The sequence below is a fragment of the Oreochromis aureus genome, linkage group 2 (assembly GCF_013358895.1).
Source record: "Oreochromis aureus strain Israel breed Guangdong linkage group 2, ZZ_aureus, whole genome shotgun sequence".
Taxonomy (NCBI): domain Eukaryota; kingdom Metazoa; phylum Chordata; class Actinopteri; order Cichliformes; family Cichlidae; genus Oreochromis; species Oreochromis aureus.
In genome coordinates this window covers 29,338,392-29,363,115 of record NC_052943.1, presented here as the reverse complement: position 1 = coordinate 29,363,115, position 24,724 = coordinate 29,338,392, and the positions used below count along the sequence as shown (strand labels likewise).

Genomic DNA, 24,724 nt, shown 5'->3' with positions numbered 1-24,724 from the left:
GTGGGTTTAAGGGCGCCTGCTCGCCATCTGGTGGTTCGGAGGGGACCGACACGTGTTTACTTTTCTCAGACGGTTACCTTTATAAAATATTCTCCTGTAACATAAATACATTCAGAAAACAACAGTGGAAACAAAGTGTCTGTGAAGCTATCTTATCTGTATTTTTTAATACAAGGAATAAAATATTCAAATCGTTCTAAATACCAAATGAAAAGGCCTTATTACTGCAGGATATTGCTCATAAGAATGATTAATCAGTCAAATTGGAAAGAGAAAAGTTAAAGTTATCCATTTAAAAGAATATATAAGCAATCTCAAACTGTGACGTCATTTATTTGAATTGATATGCATTTTCTAATAACTAAAAACAACGTGAAAAAAACGTGAAGCCAGGCTTCAACTTCAGATGCATAAACCTTATGAATTAATTTAAACAGGTTTCTTTGAGCTTTGGGGAAATGGGCTATTTAATAAATTTAGAATGAGCATCATCCATAATTTACAAACTGTCAGATCCTCGTTTCTGTATGACAGTAAAACATGAAATAGTTCAGAGCTCAGTCAGTGATCTTCAGTTTAAATCCCAGAAAATAAAAATTACTTCAGCTTCATTGTATTGTTTCTATCATTATTAATAATGTGGAATGCATAACATGACACAACCTATGCACAACACACTGAATGTTTAATAGCTGTCTGGTTTGCAGCCTATGAGCACATCACTGGCACGAGGCTTCCTGCCATTCAGGACATTTATCACCAGCGATGCCTCCGTAAAGCACACAGCATCATCAAGGACCACAGCCACCCAGCACATCAGCTCTTCTCCTTGTTACCATCTGGCAGACGTTACAGGAGTCTGTCTGCTCGGACTACAAGACTTAAAAACAGTTTCTACCATCAAGCCATACGACACCTCAACCACAACACTTAAACACACACAACACAGCACTCAGAAGCTACCCTGCAGCTTCACAAGTACTCTGATTAATCTGCACTGGTCACTTCACTTTATTGTTATTGTAATTTATATTTAAAAAGTGCAATACTGTAAATTTCTGCTGCTCATTCCTGTGCAATATCCCATCTGCCCTCCCGTCATATTTCTTTTCAAGATTTTCTTATTTAATCACTAGTGTACATATATTTATATTTATAGATACATATATATTTAGTCATCTTTTCTCTTTTACCATGTCTCTCTAATATTTTGTTCTTTACTATTTTTCTATCTGTTATTTTATTTTATTATATTATATTTTATTATATTTTTTCCTACTGTATCATGCTGCTGAGAGACCGCTGCTCGTCAAACACATTTCATTGCGATGTTGACCCTGTGCTAACTTGCATATGACAAATAAAACTGAAAGCTGAAACTGAAAACTATGTGCATTTAATGTGCTACAGCTGATAGTTTTATCATACAGTTTAAAGTGGGTTAAGCTATACATGAAAGTTTTTTTGTGACTATTTGTGGAAGAACTGGAAAGAAGTGGCACGATCTGCTTTTAGGTAAATTATGGAGAAATATTTAGCTTTTATTTTCTTCCTTCTTTTTGTAAATTATGCAGAAAAAATGCTTTACTATCTCCCATCTTCTAAAGAAAATACAGCAGTTCTTTGCACATAGGCCTACCTGAACACCAACAGCGTGATGGGTTTGAGTACAAAAATAAACCCATCCACTGATTGTGCAGGGAGAGATTTTTATGCCCTTTGAACTTTACCACATCTTCTCTGACATATTTCACATGTTGGTCTATGACTTTAAGATTCAGTGGCAGTAACGTTGTCACTCAAAGTAATGCTATATGTTCATATTACCACACATGTGATCTTTGACTCTGCACACATTCATCATATCTTTCAATGATGTAACCACTGCAGGTTTCCAAATTCATTGTTGAAATAAAGACAGAAACTTCTCGTTTTATTTGAATTCCAATTTATTTCAAGTGATGTTTAAAAAACAACAACACTCCATTTATATCTCAAACACACACAATATCTAGTCACCCCATTTCTGTCAAATACGGTATATCCCTCGGTTAAGAAGCCACTTGGTTACCAACTAAGCAATCGATGCGAGGACCCAAAACCTGCACCATCTGCAGGTGGACTCCCCTGCCGTCCGGAGGCCTGTGCAAGGCCTCAATATGCATAATATTCAGGCCTGAGGCAGCTTCTGATGTTGAGTGTGTGGTCCTTTTGCACTAGAGTAAAACACACCGAATGGACGGAACAAAATGCACTTTTTAAATGTGATTCTGTGTTTTAAGAAAAGATGACAAGCAGTGAAAGCGTCACATAAATGTGCCTTACGTTTTTGCATACTTGTAAAAAATTGTTTTAATGTTGCGTCACGTGCCAGGAAAACTATGTAAAGACAGCAAGCCCTACAAAATAAAAGTCAACTGTTGTGGTGAGGAACGAGGACGGTGTTTCAGGACACGTGCACACAGGTCTCTGGACTCGGTGCCGATTCAGTGGAGGAAGACATCTTATCTCTGGTGGACTATGACACGATCTCATGAGTTTTCACGATACAGACTAAAACTCAGGACGTTGAGGTTTAGATGCAGGTGTATGGAGAGGTAGAAAAAGTACACAAGCACCCCAAGTCCTCCAAAGCACTTCTATTCTTAGCTCATTTAACCAGAAAAAAAAAACGGTCTCCGTCTTTCCTCATCGTTCTCTCACTGAGGCCCCTAAAGTGGGTTTGATGAAGGTCTGACCCATGGACCCTGAGAACATTTCTGTGACACGTATGGTTAAAAAGCTTGTGTCGTGTTCCTCTAAACCTGAAATATCAGTCACATGTCACTTCTGTGTTTCCCTCCTACTCAACTTGCATGACTTATGACGACATGCTGGAACCTGGACTGAAAGGTGTGTGAAGGCAGGAAGCGTTTGATTTTTTTTAAACCCTGTCTATAAAAATGATTCCTAGGTGTTTTCATCAGCCCGAGCTCATACTCAGGTAAACGCCTGGACAGGTGGAGCTGCAGTCAGCTGAAAGCAGCACGACAAAACTAAACTGTTCATTTACTTCATCTGGAACTTTCTGAAACATCCACAGCTTTCATCATTGACTAGATCACGTCTGAAAAGAAGCTTTGACTTTAACATCCCCACATTACCAAAAAACTGCAGTCATCCGCCTGTTGGTACATTTGGTATTGCTTGGTTTGCCGGAGAACACAGCAGAATCTGTGGTGCATGCCTCAAAAGCAACCCATGACAAAGTGTTTTGTTTGTTTGAAAGCAGCAGAAGAAGAGTGTTTCTCCACTATTTGCAACTGCAGGTCATAAACAGAGAAAAACGATTTATGCTCACGCCGCTGAGGATGCCAGCTGCACAGTTCTATCTTCACCAGGAGAAAAATGACAGGAGGTGGAGGCAAGGCAGGAGAAGCCAGAGAACTGGGTTCTATAACAGTACAGCGCATTCCTGCTGATGACACAAAGTGACGCTGAGCAGAATCTTTGTGCATCAAATAGAAAAAAATCAACCTAAAGCTTTGCAGTCTTTATACAAGTCAAAGTGTCTGAAGAAAACTGAGGATCTGTGCAAAAATACTGCAGCTTCCCTCGTACAGTGCAGCCCATCCTTCCTCCTGGATCCACAGGTTTATGTTCAAAAATCATCAGAGAAGCGAGAGGCCGATAAAAGCCGTTGTAGAAAAGCCAACAGCTGTTTTTTTGGCTCCTTTGAGACTTTTTGGTGTTTTTAGAAACAGCTACAAAAATCCGAGTGTCAGTTTTATTGAATGTGAGCGCGTTAGCCTCATGCGGTACGTATGGAGCAGCAGATACAGCAGCTGGAGTTTCTACAATGGCTGATCACCTCCACTTATCTGAGCCCTGCTTTTTTTAAAAAGTCACCAGTGCATTAGCTCTTACTGCTCTGTTACCTGTGCATCTTCATCCGAGCAAGTTGTTAGTCGGTTAGTGTAAATCCAAAAAAACATAAATACAAAAGTACAACAAAGTCAACGTTTCCATTTTTGATCTGACACAGTAAACAAAAGGCAAACACTCTGCAAATCATCTGATCTCATCACTCTTATGTCAATTAACACACAAACCGAAGATACTCAGAGTCCATCCTAGCACTCTGCGTCTGCGCTGCCGTTGATTGAGCCGGCAGAGAGGGCGGCGTCTGCATCATCACCGGGCACTGCATGGTCGACTCCGTTTGACTTGATTTGATCCTCCTCGACACTGTGGAGCAGAGACAGCGAGCGACACGTCAGAGACCCAGAACAGCCGAGGCGCAGCAATCGCTGTAAACTGTGGAGACCAGGTCAGCATCAACCTTGTGCTGGAACCTGGACTCTAAAACTGCAGCTAACTACATAGCCTCCTTCTTGACCGCACGACTTCTAATATTCTTCTCTGTGTTTGTGTTACACATGCAAAGGTTTTTAGATTAGATACATTAAAGCATAAAGGAAATAACAAGAGAAGATTTATTTCTCTATTAAACTGGAATTCCCTCCATCTTTGGAAAGCTGCTGCTGCACTTCCAGGGATACTGATGGTGTCTCCACCCGGGTCAGAAAGTATAAGGACGGGATGGAGGGCATGCTTGTGACGAGTGTTGCTCCACCTGTTGATGCAGCCATTGCTGACTGGAGACTCGGCTGTTTCTTTCTCAGACAGAGAGCTGCAGGACCTCCTCTCCCTGCCCGTGTCCGAGCTCTTCCTCCGGGCTACGACCGGCCCCGGGCCCGACCCCCGTCTCTCCGGGCTAAGCCTGGGCCCTGCTGGGTCAGACGGGGCACTCAGCCCGCCGGGCCCTTCTGGATCTTTTCCGGAGTCGCTGCTGGTTCGCCTTCCATTCAGGCTGTCAGAAGATGAGACGTGGCTCATATGGCCCTCATCTGGTTATCAAAGAGACAGACAAAAACCAAAAAACTGATTTTTACATGAGTCTGACTTAAAAAAAACTCAAAATGGTACAGAACCTTTATTTAGAAGAAAGTCTGTCAGATGTCTGATAATAGAGGGTAGATGTTGGTTTCATCTGTCGCTTTATATTCTCTGACTGCATGTATTGAATTTCTACTCATCTTTATTTTCTTTTTATTTGCTTTTTAACACTGTTATAACACTCCTTGAACTTTTTCTCCTACTCAAACTACATCCTACTGCTTACTGCTCACTCTTCTTCTTTGTGTCATTGTTTGGTTTTTTTTTTAGAAATTAGAAGTTTTGTAGATGAATATTTATCCAGCTCAAATATTCTGCACACTTAAAATCAGAAGGTCGTGGCTCTTTTTGCCAAACGGGTCAATCAATGCGAGGAAAGCAGAGAAGTGAACGTTTTAAGAGAGCAGAACTGTTTGTCCTGTGTGCGCAGTGCGCCCTCTACTGTACAAAAACTGACACAGCAGTTTGGAAAGATTAAGCTCTTATTAAGATCTTATATTCATATTATCCTGATTATACTTACATACTTTTACTTCAGTAAAAAACAACAATACTACAAAATAATGCAGAACTTTTAGTGACAGTATGCTGACCAACACTATGGCGGCTCTTTGAAGTCCTTGTTGGCACTTTTGATGAAGATTTTCAATACTTTTAAAAACTAAATGTTTTATTGTATGTAATCAATGAAAATAGCTGCTGAACGCTGATGAGCAGCTTGGTGACAGGTCGCTTTACCTCCTGAGCCGGCCTCGCCCGCCTTGTTGCGTCGGCGTCTCAGGATGACCTCCAGCTCACTGTCCTTCTTTCCGGGAGGTGACGGTCCCGACTCCTGCGAGCCTCGGCTGGGGCTCCTCTTCACCGTCTCCTGGAGGAGTACACGCATTACTGCAGGAAGTTTTTTAATCTGAAAACAAATCGTTTCCAACGAGTAATGCTACAACCGATCCTACTGTGACCTTGGGGCAGGTGCACAATCCTAACTGTCAGGTCCAGAAAACATAAATACTAGATTTAGACATCGTTACAGTGTCAGTCAGCTGAACCTGAGACCTCTGTGCTAGTCACAGTTTGCCTTTAACAAATACTTTGTTTAAGCACCAGAGTGTTCATAAGTGCACCTGGCACGATCAGGTGGTGGGGGAAGATGCTCCAGTCTCGACGCGCCCAAACGTGTCATGAGGGTGTGCTGGAAGCACGAGGCTGAGACAGAGTCAGAGTGGATCACACAACTGCTCAGAGCTACAACCTCCTTGGTGGGCTGTTTAGTGTCCCTCCCGGGGGCGAGTGGGAGGGCTGAATGTACTGAATGACATGAGGTCTGTCTCTGGGGGACTTTTGAATTATCCTTCATGCAGTTTCTCGTATTTTCACAGTTAACCTGATGTTTTGCGTTGTTTCCGTGTCTGGCCTTCTCTGCTCTTTGTCTGCTCTGAGCAACTTAGTTAAGTGAAACAGAAACCCGGCACTGTTTGCAGCGATGTGGAACAGAAAACCTCATCCAGATCAATCCTCAAACGCCCTGCAGCATGTCTGATGGAAACAAGCACCATCTTAAGCCTGGCGTATTCCTGGGGTCAGGGGTCAGAGCTTACGATGCGTACCGCCCACCAGGGGGCAATGGACTTATTTCTCCTTTGAGTGTACAGAGATGTCAAGTCTCTTGACATCTCCAGTCTACACAGGAAGATCCATGTAGATTAAAGTTTGTCTGAATATTCTCTTTTCACATTTAACAACATTTAACACGCTGCAGTAAAGCCAACATAAGCCCGTCTTACCAGGATGCCTTTCAGTTCCTCCATGGCGCTCTCCTGCTGTTTCTCCTCACAGGTTGGAGGCGGCTGGAACAAAAAATAGAAACATCACACTTGACCTTCATGACCTTCATGTTCCACCGACAGATCCGTGCAGCATCACTAGCAGGGAATCATGGAAAAGGGGAAGAAGCTTCTAGTAACTGAGCAGGCACACAGTGTCCGGGCCATGAAGTGCATAACAATGGACGTTAAAGTGACATGTTTTAGTGACTGGAAGAGGACCTGCAGTGTGTGTGTGTGTGTTAGTGGGTCAGAGGGAGGGAAAAGCCTTTCTCCCCAGAGAGCAACTGTGACTTGACTCACTTTTACTGCTATCCTCTGCGGCAGCACAAAGAAGAAGAAACATGGTGAGAAAAAAGAGGACAGCAATCAGGCAGAGTGCACGAGAAAAAACAGCCCTGAAAGTATTAATAACAGACACCCGGATTCATTTTCACATGAACAACAGAGCTGAGATAAAACAGGAAGGATGAATCAGGAAGTACAGATTGATTTTTCACAGCTCATATTTGTGACATTCAATCTCTTTTTCTTGTTGAAGGTAATAAAATCAATGGAAGCCGACAACAAAAGAACCCGTTTGACAATTAGTTTAAAATGGTGATGAGCAACGTCTTCTTATAGAATTTATGCTTCACTCACATTCTGGAGCATTAAAATACACTATATTAAATACTGTGATCTTTTTTCTTTACATATTAAAGTGAACAGGAAATGATTAAAAAATGGAACGAGGAAGCGTTTTCTGGTTTTTCTTGATCTTGGATCATTATATGTGGTTCCTGTCAGAGCTTTCACCTCACAGCCTTCACCAGCTGACAGATCAAGCTCAGGTGTTTCTAAATCCATTTATATATTTGGTAATCGATGGAGGGGTGTCAGTGTTTCTAAAAATACCCACAGAGACAAAAACCTCAACAACAATGACCCAAGCTTCGTCGTTGGCTTCATATGAGACTAAAGAAGACACACACAAAGTACACAAAACAACAACAAAGAGAAGAAAACAAGTGACTGAAACGGAGGCAGGTCGACCACAAAGACACACAAATGCCTGTTATTCCTGACAGGTGACGCATGTCTGTGCCTCGTCATGCTGGAAATGCAGAGTTCACATCAGCACATCAGTAACTCCAGTCGTGTCCTTGCTTTTCAAATTTAGCTGTGAAAAAAAAGCGTTAGGGTTACGCCTCTCAGCTTGCACTGCTCCGTCTCACCTTGGTGTCCTGACTCTTGACGGGCCGCAGGACGACGCCATGTTTGATGCGCTCCATCATCTCGTTCACCGCCTTCACTTTCACGTCATCCACACCTTCAGCAGCAGCTGGACAGCCAGAGGGAGACAAACCTAAATTACACCTACTGGATAAACGTAGCTTTATCATTTATTTCTGAGGTGGGCTTTGGGTGAGAACACGCTGTTGACCATAACAATCATGATAAATAATAACAACAACATTCTGTTTATCAATACATGAATATAAAACAGTGTGGTGAAACCCACCAGGAGGCTGCTCGGCCTTCACGGAGGCTTTGGAACCTTTGGAAGATTTCCTCATGATGGCTATCAGAGAGCTGCAGAAACAGGTAAAATGATTCAAAATGAAAAAACCAAGAAACAAAAGAAAAATCATGAGGTCAGACTTACACAAGTCTGACCTCATGATTTTTCTTTTCTCAAATAGTCAAATTTACTTCCTATTACAGCTTCAGCGACATGTTTATCTCACATATGAAAGAAAATCCATATCAGCTTCTTATCAGATCGTTGTTACTCTCAGTATCAGATACAGGAAAATAAATACGTGATTTTAAATCCTTCTCTTAATATTTATTTATTTATTCATGTGTTTGCCCTCATTGGCAGCCAGGCTCTCTGATTGGCTGAGACAAACGCTGGTCTCTCACCTGAGGGGGTTACATCTGGAGGGGGGAGGCGGAGGGGGAGGGGGAGGGGGAGGAGGAGGGGGTGGCGGTGGCTGTGGAGGAGGGGCGGGAGGCGGCGCGACCCCAGGTGCAGGAGGAGGGGGGTCTGTGCTGGTCGTCATGGCGATTTTTTTCTGGGCCTCCTGGAGCTCGTGAACTGGAGAGGAGAAAACGTGAGTGGTTAAAAATCCTCTCAGCTGCTGGAATAATGATTTTTTCTTTCATTGAAGCTCCTTCCTAAACTCAGAGAGCAGGATCCGGTCGTGTTTTAACGGTTGTCATTGGTTGCTGGTTTTGGCCCTGACATCATGTGACCCATTTACGAGTATCAGACAGTGTTGTGAGGCTGGAGTCATCCTGCAGCACAGTTTCTTTCTGCATCAGCAGAGGAACAAACACAGGAACTACGAAGCACTGAGACCTGTAACCCTCTTTTTGAATCAGCCGTCGGGTCAGCTGTTTTATATTATATATATTATACTACCAAAGAAAATCACTAAAAACCGTAAAACATTGACTGTACCATGGTGTTTTATTTTCACTTAGTTTTGCCTAATGTGAATTATAAATGTAGATTATTTCTCATTAATCAGTCTGCTGCAGCTCGTTTACTTGCTCCTCGCCTTTAGAAGATTCAGGAAAAAGTGCCTGAAAGAGCCTCAAAGCTAACATAGAAATTATTGATTACTTTGCTAACTGCATTAGGGACCGAGCAGGTGACCTAACCCTCGGTGGACTCACGGCCCTGTTGACCTGCTGTGAGCTTGAACAGTGATATCATAAAGAGCAGGAATGAGCTGATTAACTCCCATGATCCTCTCAGCAGGCAGGACTCTCACCCACAGACTGTCCGTCTCTTTCAGCAGCATCCACCTGCTTCGCTACACAGACACAGACAAGCTGCCCAGTGATCCAAAGGAAAGATGGAGGATGAATATAAGAGCCAATCAGGGAGCAGGTCAGACAAAAACAAGAGTTAAACCCGACTTAAACAGTTAATATTTGTATTGTTGTCGCTCATATTCAGCTTCAGTGAGTTTGTGACATTTTACTTGAATATAAGAATTATCTGAAAGCTCATCTCACGGCACCTGCTTCTGTGTTTAAAAGCTGTGGGGTCTTTCTCTGTATGTCAGAGTGTGGGACCTGACCGGTGCCTCAGATTACCATTCAGCCTGCCTGCTGCTGTATGTTATTCCCTTTCCTATTTTAACTCTATAATGTGGGAAACTTTCATTCCAGAAGATCACAGTGGGCACAATTCAGTAAATACAGCCTCCCTTCACCCCCAGTGTTCTATACTAGGCACGCAATGATATTAAAGCCTTAATCAACACATAAGGTCAGCTGACAAAATGAGGAATATGTGGGTGTGCAGAGTTATCGAGTCCACCCCTGCTAATCCTCTGCATATTCATCAGCACATCCATTTTATTAGGAACAAAAATGGAAACCAGAAGGTTGAAGCAGTCTGATTCTGGTGCAGCTTGATCTGAGCACTAAAACTGGGTCAATTGACACGTGTCACATTGGCTGGAAAAGTATTGGTGCATAAATAACATGTAGCAGCATGAGGCTTCACTGATCCCAGTTTTAACAGGACTCCGGTTAAAATATTATTTTGTCCTTTGAAAGATGAGATGCGCAGCAGGCCGGCCCACAGGTCTAAGAGGAAGTGTTTGTTCTATCTTTAGCTTCATCACGTCTTCCTACAAAAGCAAGAATCTACTTCACTGTGTTACATTCAGTTTGTTTAGGCGGACTCTTGCCAGCCAATCAGAGACAGTTTTTTTCTGTTGCTATGCTGTGTGTTTCCTGTCTCCTTTTAATGTTAATCTTCTATTTTAATGCTCACCTGAGGACCTGCTGAACTGCACCTCCTGCACTCTCTATGGGATACTCTTAATGTGTGTGCGTCTCCACCTCCACCCACCTCTTTCCTCCAGCTCCTCGTTCTTCTTCAGTGCCTGCTCCAGTCGTCCCTCCGCCTCCTTCTTGTCCACCTCCAACAGCTCCAGCTGCCTCTGCAGAGCCTCCAGCTGTGTCTTCACACGGCTCTGCTCCAGCTGTTCCTCCAGGCTCTGCACCTACACACAGGCGTAGCACATGATTCAGAAGAAGCTACACAGAAGCACCGTTACCAGACTGAAGGCTTTCCAAGCATGCAGCCTTGGATGAAAGGCCATCAGACCCATCAAATCACATGACCACCGCATCTCATCAAGTAATAACCAAAAAGTAAAGGACCAGCTTCACCTATGATACCTGCAGAATGTCCCATCAGTCAGCAACTGTTGAAGCAAGACTAAAAATCTAATTACCCGAGTTATTATCTCTATGTGCCCTTGCTTTGGATCACTGAGGATTTTATTCACCTCCCAGCACAAGTCGACTGTTTTAAAACTCAACCTTTAACAACCTTCTTCTTCTTCCAGCTGCTCCCTTTAGGGGTCGCCACAGCTTCCTCCATCACACCCTATCCCAGCATCCTCCTCTGTCACACCAACCCTGCATGTCCTCCTTCAGTATTTATTTTTCCTTCAGTCAAGGTCATGATGGGACTGGTGTGAAATATGTTGCAAGAAAATATGTAGTACTGTAAAAGCACGCTTCTACGAGTGTGTCATTTCAGACAATGTGTATATTTTCTGTTTATTGGGTATATTATTGACTGACTGATCAACATGCAAACAAAAGAAGAGTGTTAGCAAAGAGCAAGCTTCAGTGCTAAACTGATTTAACTCATTTAAAAATCAAAACAAAAATTCCAAAATGTCCAGAAAAGCAGAAGAGGAATCTCCAGGAAACACAGAGGCAGTACTACAGAACGAACTAACTAAGAACAGATGGAGCCAATGAGGGTGGAGAAGATCAGAAAAGGAACTAGTGATAAATTGAAAGACAGGAAGTGAAAACACAACAAGACGCACAAGAAAAATAATATAATTTTTTAAATTTAGATATTTAAACTGTTTCAGCACAGGCACAGCTCTCACTCACCACTTTGACTGAGAGTATTATTTAACTGCTCCGCATGATTTCACAGGTAAACACAGCAAAATCACACCTCTGCTATTATCCTTAACCATGCACAGTGATCATATCTGCTTGTTTCACAATATACGCACAGCTCCAGCAGTAGAAACACCGCCTTCCTGACAGTGAAATTAAGGCTGCAGAAGAAGAGGCTTCGTATTTTACCTTCTGCTGATGCTGCAGTCGCTCCTCCTCCAGGGTTTTGGTGACGGCAGCAACGTCTTCGAGGGCTTTGAGCAGCTGAACGCTGGGCTCAGCACTCTGCAGCAGCAGCATGCTCTGCCTGTTGGCCTCCTTCTGCTTCACCAGCATCTGCAGAAGACCGAGGACGACGATGAGGACGATTGGAACAAAGGAAGTTTTAGAAAGAGAGAAGGAAAAGCCCGTCTGTGAACCTTTACTCTAAACAAACCATCACAGAATCTGCTTTAATCCCACAGACTGTTCACTTTTCAGATCAGTAAACACCAGATTCAGGACATTTCACCAATATTAACACACACATCAGTTACAAACACAGAAACACAGCTCACTGTTTATCACTGAAGCTAGCAGCAGCAAAGCTCAGCTTTCAGTTCATGGAAAGAGTTACTTGGATTATCAGAATGAATGACTTTAGAAAACTGTGGGAGTCACAAAGTGCTCTGGAAGAAGAGGAGAAACTCTCAAATGCCGATTATGCAAAATATGAAGATTAAGTCCTGCAGCTGTGGTGAGACAGCAGCCGCAGCAGCAAGCATGGCTCTTATGTATCAACGTAGTGAAAGATTAGTCATTGTGTTTGCCAGCTGGAAAACTGGAAGGAGTGTGTGATTCCACCATGAATCATATTTCAAATTTCTGCTCTGCCAAGACAAACAGGAAAAGGCAGATTTAAGCTTCTTTTCGTGTTTGCCTGTACAGCAAACACGTTACACATTATTCTTTACTTTACTGTCACCAGATATTTAAGGTTAGTTTCCTGCTGCACGCTCTCAGTTCTGTTTCGTCTCGGCAGCGCCGCATTTCTGTGACTCGCTCTTTACCTCGTGTGCATAAGTTTCAGCTTTGACTCGGAGGCTCTGCTCCAAGTCAAGCTGCTCCTTCATTCCCTCGTACTCCTGAGCTGCCATCATGGAGACTGCAGAGACGGGGGGGGGGGACACATCATTCATCTAACTGCTATTAATATTCAGTAGCCTTCTACCAGGAGAGTTAAAAACTGATGTTTTAAGGATTATTAGCTGATAGCCATTTCTCCTGTTTTTGTTATCTGTGGATAAATTTCAGTTTCTTTTTTTTTCTAATACTGCGAGTGACTGATGGAAAAAGCAGCAACGTTCCTTTATTTTAATTTCAACAACAACCAAACAGACAGAGTGTTGAACATGCATGTTTAGAAAGGCGCTGACATTACGCTAAGGGTTTGAAGTTATTAGCAGAGCAGCATAAATGTGATGCTGAATGAGGTTTCCTTACTTGTGCTTTTACTCCAGCTCTCTGCTTTGCATTAAGTTGCTCTTTGCCTGCAGTTTGTTTCGACTCACCTCTGTTAAATCTCTTGATGGTTTTGCTTTGCTGCTCGACTGTTTCACGAAGCTGCTTCATCTCAGCCTGATCTTTCTCTGACTGCTCGCAGTAGAACAGCAAACACACACAAAACGTCTTAAAAACAGAAACTTTATTTCTCTTTTTATTTTTATTTATGAAATCTTAACGACTATCATGACACTGACCCACAATTTAAGCTTGTAAGATAAGAGAAAGGTTTGGACTGACAAAATGTTTCCAGAAATAAACTAATCATGTGACCCATGATGTCACAATTAGTAATGTTTGTGTTGTGCAGTATTCACCTGTGTAATCAGCTCTTCTATCCTTTGCTGCTGGTCATGAATCTGACAGACAAAATTCTTCTTCTCCTCCAACAAGCTGTTCACCGTCTCCCTCAGCTCTGAGCAAACACAGTGAAGTATTTTCATTTATTCAGATTAGCAGCTGAATTATGGAGTGTATTGAAAAACTCATCAAGTGCAGTAATTTAAAAATATATTATTAGCAAGAATGAATGAGTAAAAATGAATCCGTGACAAAAATGTTGTTCCAGAACACATTTCTGCTGTTTGTGGAAGGTGAACCTCATTTGGCGAGCTGTACCTTTAACCTGCTGATGGTACTGCGTGAAGACGTCGGGGCTGCAGTCTCCTGTGTCTGCTGCGTCTGCGTCGGCCTCCAGTGCGATGCAGTCGGAGATGCTGGGGAGCAGCTCGTCCAAACACGGCCGCGACGACAGACTCGGGTACTTCAGCTTCCTGTTCTCACAGTTCAGCTGCAGGTCAGAGGTTACAGGGGTCGACAGTAAGAGCAGCTCAGTGAGATTAAAGCCACAGAAATCATAGATCACATTGGGATCAATACTGAAGCACACATTTCCTGTTTACTGCATTTAGATTTTAATAGATTTTAATAATAATCTTTGCTCTGGTCTGGATTATTTTCTTGTCGTTATACTTCAAACAGCATTAGTTGGTCTGACAGGTTAGGTTGCTTTTATTTTATGAGCTGAAATGTTTCTAATGCTCTGTGATGATGATTTGTTTTTGTTTTTTTTGTCTTTTAGAACTTATTTTTAGTCAATAATAATAATCTGGGCAGGCATCATGTATGTCAGGTGTCACACTGGACAAACGATCAGTTCATTTATTGAGAAACTCAATCGGCAACAGGAGACGAGAGACAAACAGTTTGTGGAAGAAATGATAGAAAGTGACAGCACTTTTTAAGGCATTATTAGTACTTTTATCAACATGAAAATCTGTCCTGTACCTTTAAACTGTATAATTATTCACCATCATCCCTGTACCTGTTCTAAGTATTTAGAAGTATTACTACATCATTAATGTAACCACACAGCTGTTGCAGTGGAGGCATTAATGCACACAGATAATGTAGTCAAATCGTCTCTGTGCACAGTCATCCTGACTCACTCCTCCTGATACTGCCAGCTGAGCCCTGATAATTCTAATCTTAGCATTGATTATTGATTATTGATTATTGAGCAGTGTGTGTGTGTGTGTGTGTGTGTGTGTGTGTGTGGTCTGTGGTGTGTGCGCGTGTTTGCGTGCAACCTTTGTGGCCAGGGCCTCTGCATTCTCCCGACACGACTTCTCGATCTCCAGCTGAGTCTGCAGAACACTCACCTCCTCAATCACCATCTGAGACACTGAGGGAGGACACACACACACACACACACACACACACACACACACACACACACACAGTGTCAGTTTTGCTTTCATACTCTAAGTTGAATAATAACACAGCATGAGTAATGCAAGTACATAAATATGGTTTTATTGTTACTGTTTTACACAATATTTACCGAATTATTTGACTTTAACAGAGATCACCATTTTTTAATGTTTGAAGCCAATATTAAAACACTTTATTTAAAAAAAAGCATCAAACCTCGAGATTTGTGAATAAAATCAGTGCTCAGCAAATTTTCACTTTAGCTGCAAGCGACTTTTATTTTGACGCACACAGATGCACTTGAAGCTACTCGACCTTTGAACATAACAAAAATCAGGTTTCCAGTACAGATCGTAACCTTTATTGAACCTTAAGTGGACAATGGCTCTTCTATTAACATGTCCACAGTGAGCAGAAGAGTTGCAGGTTTTGACCAATCAGAAAGACAGATATTTAAACATGTAAAGTGAGTCACTGAAAGGTCCTTTGAGTGAGTATCTGTCTCCTTGATGCAGAGAAGAGAAGAAGCATGCACAGCATCGTGCACCTGCAGAGTGCCGTTCTGCTCAGAGAGTATCTGCTAACACAAACAGCTGAAAGAAGCAGGCCTGAGGTTGTTAGACGCTCACAGCTGTCGAACGTGTCACCGAGCCTTTGCGACTCCTCGGTTATTTTAAAATGACCCAGATATGGAGACTTGGTGAAAAAAATGGAGTGTGAGAGGAGAGAAGTAGCTTTGCTATCGTGTCAAAATAAAGCTCAACTCGTCTCACTGTGCTGTCGTCTCTGCTGCATTCTGGGTGTAACTGGTTAGAGAGCTCTGATGATTAATCCCCAGAGTTTTCTAAAAGTCTGTATTTCAAATACATCTGAAATACATGTCAAGTTTCAGTATTGCGACACAGGCAGTCCTGGGCTCTCTCAGCAGCTGGAGCTGGATTGTATGAGAGCCAACAGGAAGCCGCTGCTAACATCCCAGCTCCATTAACACAGTCCTTCCTGATCAATGTACAAGCTCCAAATCTAATTATACTCTTCACTCCTTCAGCTGAAGGCAGGAGGAAATGTGTTCCTGCCCTCCTCCTCCTCTGCCACAGAGACTCTGTAATAACTCTGATATGTACTGTCCTCTTTCTTTGTTGTTGTTGCAGTAGCATTTAGCATTGGTCAAAATATTTATGGGCATATTTGTCTGTGGTGTGAAACAGAGAAGTGGCATAAACAGATGAAACCAGCACACTTCTGTCAGACTCCTGTGTAACCCACACCTTTGCAATGAACAGCTGCTGTAGTGGGCAGCATTCAGTTTTTTTTGTATTTGTACTTGCTGGTGTGCCTGCATCACTCTGCTGAAGCTCAACAGTTCATGTTGGCACTAAAATATGAAAGAACAACAGTTACTTTTACAGGAATAAAGGATGGAGAGAAATATACACAGACTGGCATACTGAGCAAGCTGAATACATTCTGGTTCTTCTGTTTCTACTCTAGTTAAGTGCTTTACACAGCATGCCTTTTTCCTATGGTTGTGCTTTCTGTGTAACATTCACACTCCCGCGAGTGCATCAGAGGAGAGCTCAGGGTTACTATCTTGCCCAAGAATATTTGGCATGCAGACTGGAGCAGCCAGGGATCAAATTACCAACTTTCTAACTAATAGATAACTTGCTCTGTCTCTGGAGCTACAGCCACCTCTAATTTTGCATTTCCTTTTTCTGAACTGCTATCCTTGTGTCCAGCAGGCTACTCACAGACCAATCACAGTTGAGGTCTGCTGAGGTGAAATGTGTAGTTAAATGCACGTAAACAGCCCAGGGAGCATGCAGGGTCAGTTCAACTAGATCAGCGCTCAGGGTTTGCAGACTACTCAGTTTAAAGAATCTAAAGTTTAAATGAGTCTTAAAAAGTTACTCCCTGAATCATTTACACAGCCTGCATCACATAAAATGACCTGCTTTTTGTGCTAAATTAAAAAAAAAAAAAAGTTGAATTGACATGTTTTGTATGTAAAGTCATAGAAAATGTTTTTTTTACTGTCCTGTGAATTTAATTTTTTGTCAAATTACAACCAAACTCTCTCACTTTAGAGGCACAGACAGCATATCTATGATGCATCTGTATTATATTTTATGAACCAGCTTACACTCTGAGCCATTAATGGTAATCTAACGTGTTAAGAAGTTGTCATTTTAAGGATATTTCAATGTAACTTCATGGTGAACAAAGCAGTGAATGGCTCTGCAGAGGTCCAGGTACACATTCCTCCAGCAGCGTCTCAAACAAACACCATAAAGTTTCATTAATACAAAACTCATGAAGCAAACTTGACAGAAACCTGATAGGGGCTAGCTGCACAATAGAAGCACTTTGCTGCTTTGTGATTGTCACATGCAGTATGACACAAGAATCCTGTTCACTGTTTCCTAGCAGGAATCTCAATAACCTGTATTTGAGCACTCAGCATGTGCAGGGTAACACCTTCCATCACCAGCTGAATGCAGACTACATAACACAGCACATGAGCGGAGCAGTTAATGACAGGCTGCCGCTCCATCATTTGCCAGACCGGTTGTTAGGCTGCTGTAAGTGAAACCTTCACGTCTGCCGGCATGCAGAAACATACAACGTCAGCTTATCCTGAACGTCATCTTTAAAGGATATTAGCTCAGTCGCCGTGCTCAGACCAGACAGTGATCAGAAATATTATCTAATAACCAGTCTAACTTCTAATTTCACCAATCCATAGATGTCCTTCAAAGACTTTCTTTGCTGTCCCATTTCCACAAATAAATTCCTGCTTTTAGAGCAACATTTAAGGTCAGACACATCGTAGCTTCATTACAACATTTAGCTTAGTTTAGATAGTTTTATTAATATCTAATGTATCTAATGTATCTAATGTATCGTTTGCAGTTTTTCTCCCACTATGATGAAACTATAACAACATGAGACTTTATGATTGAAGTAAATAAAACAGCAGTGACGTTTAAAGGTTTTGCTGCTTGAAAAAAAATCTGCATATGTAAAAAATGTCAGAGTAATATCAGACCATGAGAAGAAAATAGAAATCCCTCGATGATGACAGTGACCACAAACTGAACCCGTCTCTGTGTCGCTGAAGCCTTCAGGTCACCTGAGCTTATTGCACTTCAGTTTACATCACATAAAGTCAGGTGAGACCTGCAGGAAACATGACTAATGCTTCTCTGCCTGATGATGCAGTCTGGGCACATACCAACAGCTCTGCGTAAACATAAACAGCTGGATTTAAAGGGCCTGCAGGACGTCGCGCTCCAGCTGCGGATCAGCATCACTCGGCTCAGACACTGATCTGATCTAAAGACCACAGAAAAATGACTTCCTTTAAAGCAAAGCAACACATTTGTTAGGGAAACTGATCCAGAATAGTAACAGAGCACTGGACCAGATACTACAACAACTACAGAACTATGTTACAAAATCACAAATAATCATGCTTTTTAATCAGTGTAGATCTGAATCAAACATATTTTTCCTAACAGAAATGATGACATAAATCCTGTTGGGCTCTGTTTTAAATGATCGTCTTCACCAGGAAATAAAGCTGAACTACATCCTCAGGAGGATGCTGAGGAGCAGGGGAAGGAACCGTTTCCTGAGGAGACCCAAAACAAAGCTCTAACACGTCTGCCTCTGTACTATATACACGGACAGGAGGGCTTGTGCTTTGCACTAACATGAGAAGGATCTCTAAAGTAGAGTAATTTTATTTTTATGGCACCAAATCACAGCAATATTGTTGGGGCAAATAAATAAACCGATCCAAACAAAATAGTTTCCTCAAGTACCTCATCATGTAAATGTTTAGGTCTGGGTTTTTTGAGTCCGTTGTTTGATTTATTATTATAAATTATTATAAAAATGAAGCAGGCCTGTGATATGGCACCAAATGACCCGAGGTGCAATTTTCATTCAAGCTACTTCACCCTTAGCTACAAACTGCCCCGGTGCAGGCTGCAGGTCATGGCTTGATGGAGCTAACAGTACCACATCATCAGCGCTTTGTCTGATCCTCCAATTGGCCGTGCCTTGAAATTCTAGGCCCGTAACCATAGATCATATACCCTGGAGTTCCAAAGCACCTGCCTAGGGACACCGTCGGGGGTGGGGAGCTCCTTCATATGGGAAGGAGATGTCGGGGAGGACATTACATCCTTGGTTGTCCTGGAAAGCTGAGAGAGGACCAGTGAGCACTGTGTCTTATATCCCCACGCCCCGAGAAAGCAGCAGAAAATGGATGGATGGTATTTGTTGGTTAACCACTTAACTAGTAAGTACATATTTTTCAAAAAAGAATAAAGCTAGGTTAACATCATCATTTCACTGTTTCTAAACCTATCATAAGATGAAAGCAATAAATGAATAAAGAAAAATGATGATTAAAGAGCTCTGACCAAATAAAATCCATCCACAAATTTCTGAGCAGCCAAGAGCTGCAAACAGAAAAGCTTCAGCTGCAGAAGACGTTCACCCAGAGCGTCGCCCATGCTTACATAAGGGCCTGGATATGGGTGAAGAAGCATCAGTGAGGATGACATGAGAGAGAAGGGAGACGGGGAAGGCTTCCGGATCTATTTTTAATCCCTCATTCAATGTTTAATGCTCGTGGATGGGCTTTGGGTGTGTGATTCCCTCCAATCCAGAGACTCATTTCAACCCTCAGAGGTCTCTCAGGGATTCATTTGGTCCCTTTAAACACTGCTTCAGTCCACATGCCGCCGTGGATCGTCCTCCACTTGACTTCACTGCAGCTCAGCTGCAGCTCTGCGGGTCAGACGCAGCAAACAGTTCATTCTCAGCTATTTATAGCTTGGTTTTATTAGATTTGTCAAATGTTACTTTACAGGAGAAACCCTCAGCTGGTGCAGTCTCTGGATCTCCTGGTAATTCCACACCTAATAATGTGCAGTGAGAAATGTCAAGCTTCTTCCTTTTCTTTCTTTTATTTTTTCCTCTATTGAAAAATATGGCTGTTCATGTTGTTTTAAAGTTAAACCATGAATAACTCATTAATTTCTATCTCCACATGTCTGTAAGGATGTCTGTACATATGTGGATATGTGTAGGTTTTATAATCCATATTTAATGTAATATGGATTACATGCATAGTGTGCATAGTGTGCATGCATAGTGTGCATGCATAGTATGCATAGTGTGGATGCTTAATCAGCATCCACACTATTGAGTTCCTGTTTCTCTTTATTCTTTATACTTTATTATTATTCTTCTAGTTGCTCCGTATTTCACCGTTTAACTACTTCCACAATTTTTGTACCTGCTGCGTACGCATCAAGTATTCCAGAGAAAAATTGAGCTGTTAGAAGACATGCACAACAAAAAACAAGAGAGAAATACAGACATGTGCAAGGCAAATCTAATGGAGGAGGCAACATACAAAGACCCGAAAGAAAAGCTTAGAAAAAAACAAGCAGGATTAAAAGAAATGGAGCAAAGATGCAAGCAACTCGAGAAGCAAAATGCAGAAACAAATGATCAGTTGAGAACCCTTATCCTGGAGAAAAAAGCGCTCATGGAAAAATACCTGGAAAAGAAGAAAAGAGGCTTCTGCTGGTTGTTCAGCTGATTTAGCCTCGTCCTCCTCCACCTGTGATCCATCTTAATTTTCACCTCTCTTGTCCCCCGTCTCCCTTTCTCTCCTAACACATATTCCCTACCTTCTTCATCTTTTTTCTTTTTTTCACGCTCACCCCCCAACCAGTCCCAGCAGTTGACTGCCCCCTCCTGAGCCTGGTTCTGCTGGAGGCTTCTGCCCGTTAAAAGGCAGTTTTTCCTCCCCACTGTTGCCTAGTGCTTGCTCAGAGGGGATTGTTGGGGTTTTCTCTCCTCCTCCTTTCCCCCCCTTCATTTACTTATTTGATTGTTTAACTTTTCTTTTATGTTGTTTCTGTAGTTACTTGTTTTACTTTTTTCAACTTATGTAACATAATAATAAATTTATCCTTTGAGTATTTTTCATCAAATCTTTACAGAATTAAGCTCTGTCTTTTATTTGCTTGTTAAAACTCCATAAATGGTGAAGTAAAAACCCTGGGATATGATTTAAAACATTGAAATAGACTAACCAATTAGTCTAAAACTAAGAAACACTTAAATATTACGTTAAATTGAAAACAGTTAAAAAGAAATATCCCCATTCAAAAATGTCATGTGATAATCTCATTGGCTTATGGAGTGATGATGACATCATCCCTCCAGCCGTTCAATAAGTCTGATAGAAGGGTACAAAGAAATTGGCAAGGCAAACTGATGCAAAACTAAACTTTAACCTAAACTGGGTGAAAAAATACAACATGAAGAACCCTGACATGAACATGAACAAACCTGGACATGAATACATGAGACCTGGAAACATGGTGTGAAACAACAGACGACCTGATAAGGAACGAATGAAAACACAGACTAAAAGCACACAGGAGGTGATCAGGGGTAGTGGAAAGTGTTGGAGTCAAATTGTTAAATGTTGCCATTATTGTACTTAAATTTGTAAATCTTGGTTCAAACTATATGATCAAAGACATTCCTTTGTTTCTGACCCCCTCCCCAGCCTGTCGAATGGTGGGGGAAGCTGTAGTGTTTTATTATAGGCACATCCTATGTGAGGGTTCTGTTTTCTTGTTTAGTAAACTTCCTGCCTTTATGACCCTTTTGGTGAGCAGGAGGTCACAATGCACCCCCAAACACAAACACACACACACACACACTCACGTGCACATGCATACACACACACACACACACACACACGCATGCTCGCACATGCATATACACACACACACACACCAATGGTCAACACTTGAAAATTCCCCCATCTCTTCTGAACAAAATGGTCTAACGGTGTGTTCACACCGAACGCGATAGACGCGACCAGAGCATCAGGTTTACATGTAAAGTCAATGGAAAAGCGCGATGACGTGCGATTGCGGGTCCCACGAAATTTCAGAAGCAGATTTGCGTCTCGAAAACGTGTCAAACGCGCGTCAAAGTAGCGCGTCTGGCGCATTTGACGCGCGAATAAAAATACGGCACCTGAAGGACTCTCAGATGTCAGTTTTTGTGTTGCATTTTGTGCATTCGCGCGTATCGCGTCAACTGCTCGAGTTGGAAAAATCTGAACTCCAGCGTCAATTCGCGCTGCGACAACCAATCAGGAGCCTGGTGACGTGGCTCTGAAGGGGCAGGTCCAGCCAAAGCCCTTCGTACTTCATTCAATATGGAGGAAAGGCTAATCAACGCCGTAGCAAACCACCCGGAGCTGTACGACACCAGCTGCTTTCTCTACCGAGACAGGAATAAAAAGGACCGAGCTTGGAGGAAGATATGTGAAGAGATCGGGCAACCTGGTAAGTTCATTTATTTCTCTTTTGAAATTTTTCACTGACCCGAGGAAGCTGCACAAAAGCTAGCAAGCCACCGCTATTTTCCCACTGATGTACAAATACCTTTCTGCTTTTATGCATGTTGTCATATAGGAATATATTTTGTTTATTAATAAACAGCACACAGTGGTCACGCTCATCCGTCACTGCCTCGCTTTTTCGCTGATTTTTTTTTGTTTTTTTTTGTGCACAGTACAGCATTGCATTCTGCAGCCTGATTGACAAATCTCCTCCATGTCGTGTCTCCTGCGCTTGCCAAATTTGTCATGTTTGGTTTTGATAACCATCACGTCCAATAAAAAAAACAGCACAAAAACACCCATAACTATGACCCTCATTCAGAAATAGACACCTGCACCGGGAGGGAAAAAGGCGCACAAAAGTGGCAGGCAGACGAAGACAAAATGCCGCATAATAATACTTTTACGTTTTGAAATCTACAAAGGTTTGCACTTTGAGAATCAACTTGTGAGAACTGTGAGTAATATTCATGTGTGTGTGAAAAAAAGTGTATAAAGTGTGTGGCAAGGGGCTAGTTATTCTGAGAACCCCTGCTGCAATAAATAAGGGACCACTGTAAATACTTTCTCTATGACTATTGTTTTCAACCTGTTAACATTTAATATTGTCTTGACAGAGCCAACTTATTCTGCAGCAGAGCATCCCCTGTTGTTTCTCCTGGCTCCCCAGTCCCTCAGCTCCTGCTGCTGCACCCATATGGGCTCAAAATGTGGTCATAAATATTTTGTACTTGTAAATCAGTTTTGTACTTGTAAATCAGGATTTGTATGTGTAAAAAGAATTTGTGCGTGCGTAAAAAAGATTTGTATGTGTAAAAAGATTTGTGTGTGTGTAAAAAGATTTGTATGTGTAAAAAGAATTTGTGCGTGTAAAAAGATTTGTATGCGTAAAAAGATTTGTATGTGTAAAAAGATTTGTGTGTGGACTTAGCCAAAAACCCCTGCAAGTTACAAGTACGAATTTTGACCCTATTTTTCTTCCTGTCATCTGATTGGTCAATGTCATGTCAATCACAAATGTAACAATCAATCAGAGAACAGATGGGTTTGGCTGTCGGAGGGCACTTTTTGAACTGCAGGTCCTTGAAGGGTAATACAGTTTGAAGCTGGAGGATCTCTATATAAATATCCGATAGCAGCTAGGTCCCCTTACTTTCAGCAGCTGTTGAAAGGATAAAGTTGTGGTATGTCAGTGGTTAGAAATACCATTATTACTTTAGGATTAGTTTAACACAAAGTCAGGGCTGACCGGGACCATTGCTGTGAGTCACAGTGCGCAGCATAAAGGTCCTTTCACATCAGACGCAGGATGTGCTGCTAATGCTAACTGCTAACTAAAAGCAAAGGATCCAGAATTTGTTGCGCTGGCTGCTGAGCTCTGTGGGTTTTGCAGCAGCTCTACCTGTACTAGATGCACCTGCTCCTTGTCGCTTTCTATCTCTGACTTTATGTCCTCTACAAGAGTTTCTGTTTTTTTGCTAGTTCTTCAAATGTTCAATAAAAACATGTATGCTAATTCATAACGAAGAAAGCTTTGTAATGAAGACTGTCATTTCCAAAACACTGCCCCCCCGCGGTCCATAGCGCTGTTGAAAAGGCTGTGGAAGTCCCTGTATAAAGCACGTAGACCTGTGACACAAAAATCACCAAACTCGGACGACCACAGACTGTTTTCCTTCCTGGTGATGAAGGAAAACGCTGGGTTGGCATGTAAAGGGCATTTATTCCTTCAAGGACCTGCAGTTCAAAAAAGTGCCCTCCGACAGCCAAACCCATCTGTTCTCTGATTGGATTGTTACATTTGTGATTGACATGACATTGACCAATCAGATGACAGGAAGAAAAATAGGGTCAAAATTGCGTACTTGTAACTTGCAGGGGGTTTTTGGCTAAGTCCACACACAAATCTTTTTTACACATACAAATCTTTTTACGCACGCACAAATTCTTTTACACATACAAATCTTTTTACACACACACAAATCTTTTACACATACAAATCTTTTTACGCACGCACAAATTCTTTTTACACATACAAATCTTTTTACACACACACAAATCTTTTTTACACATACAAATCTTTTTTACGCACGCACAAATTCTTTTTACACATACAAATCCTGATTTACAAGTACAAAACTGATTTACAAGTACAAAATATTTATGACCACATTTTGAGCCCATACACCCACAGGTATGTAATTGTTGCAACACATGTACAGCAAGCACTGATAACTTTTTACTCGGTTGGATTCCCTTGTGATTACCTTTACTAAATATCTACAACCAATCTGTTTATATCCTGTTTTTTTTCAATGTT

At 41.8% G+C, this 24,724-nt stretch overlaps 1 protein-coding gene across 5 annotated transcripts in view; it reads right to left on the bottom strand.

The window, feature by feature from the left end:
• Positions 1-1,950: 1,950 nt before the first annotated feature.
• The window catches only part of shtn3 (shootin 3), a 34,418-nt gene continuing 11,644 nt past the window's right edge, over positions 1,951-24,724 (bottom strand). For 2 of the 5 annotated variants that reach the window (XM_039621729.1, XM_039621753.1), the window contains 15 exons: positions 14,828-14,922; positions 13,857-14,028; positions 13,556-13,653; positions 13,247-13,328; positions 12,746-12,840; positions 11,886-12,032; positions 10,618-10,771; positions 8,667-8,841; positions 8,263-8,333; positions 7,976-8,082; positions 7,062-7,076; positions 6,720-6,782; positions 5,677-5,806; positions 4,616-4,889; positions 1,951-4,227 (listed from right to left, as the gene is read on the bottom strand). In XM_039621729.1, the coding sequence (XP_039477663.1) occupies positions 4,113-4,227; positions 4,616-4,889; positions 5,677-5,806; positions 6,720-6,782; positions 7,062-7,076; positions 7,976-8,082; positions 8,263-8,333; positions 8,667-8,841; positions 10,618-10,771; positions 11,886-12,032; positions 12,746-12,840; positions 13,247-13,328; positions 13,556-13,653; positions 13,857-14,028; positions 14,828-14,922 (1,793 nt within the window). In that variant the 3' untranslated portion in view covers positions 1,951-4,112. The remainder of the gene's footprint in view (positions 4,228-4,615; positions 4,890-5,676; positions 5,807-6,719; positions 6,783-7,061; positions 7,077-7,975; positions 8,083-8,262; positions 8,334-8,666; positions 8,842-10,617; positions 10,772-11,885; positions 12,033-12,745; positions 12,841-13,246; positions 13,329-13,555; positions 13,654-13,856; positions 14,029-14,827; positions 14,923-24,724) is intronic. The other 3 variants (XM_039621733.1, XM_031751755.2, XM_039621745.1) reach the window with 3 other exon arrangements.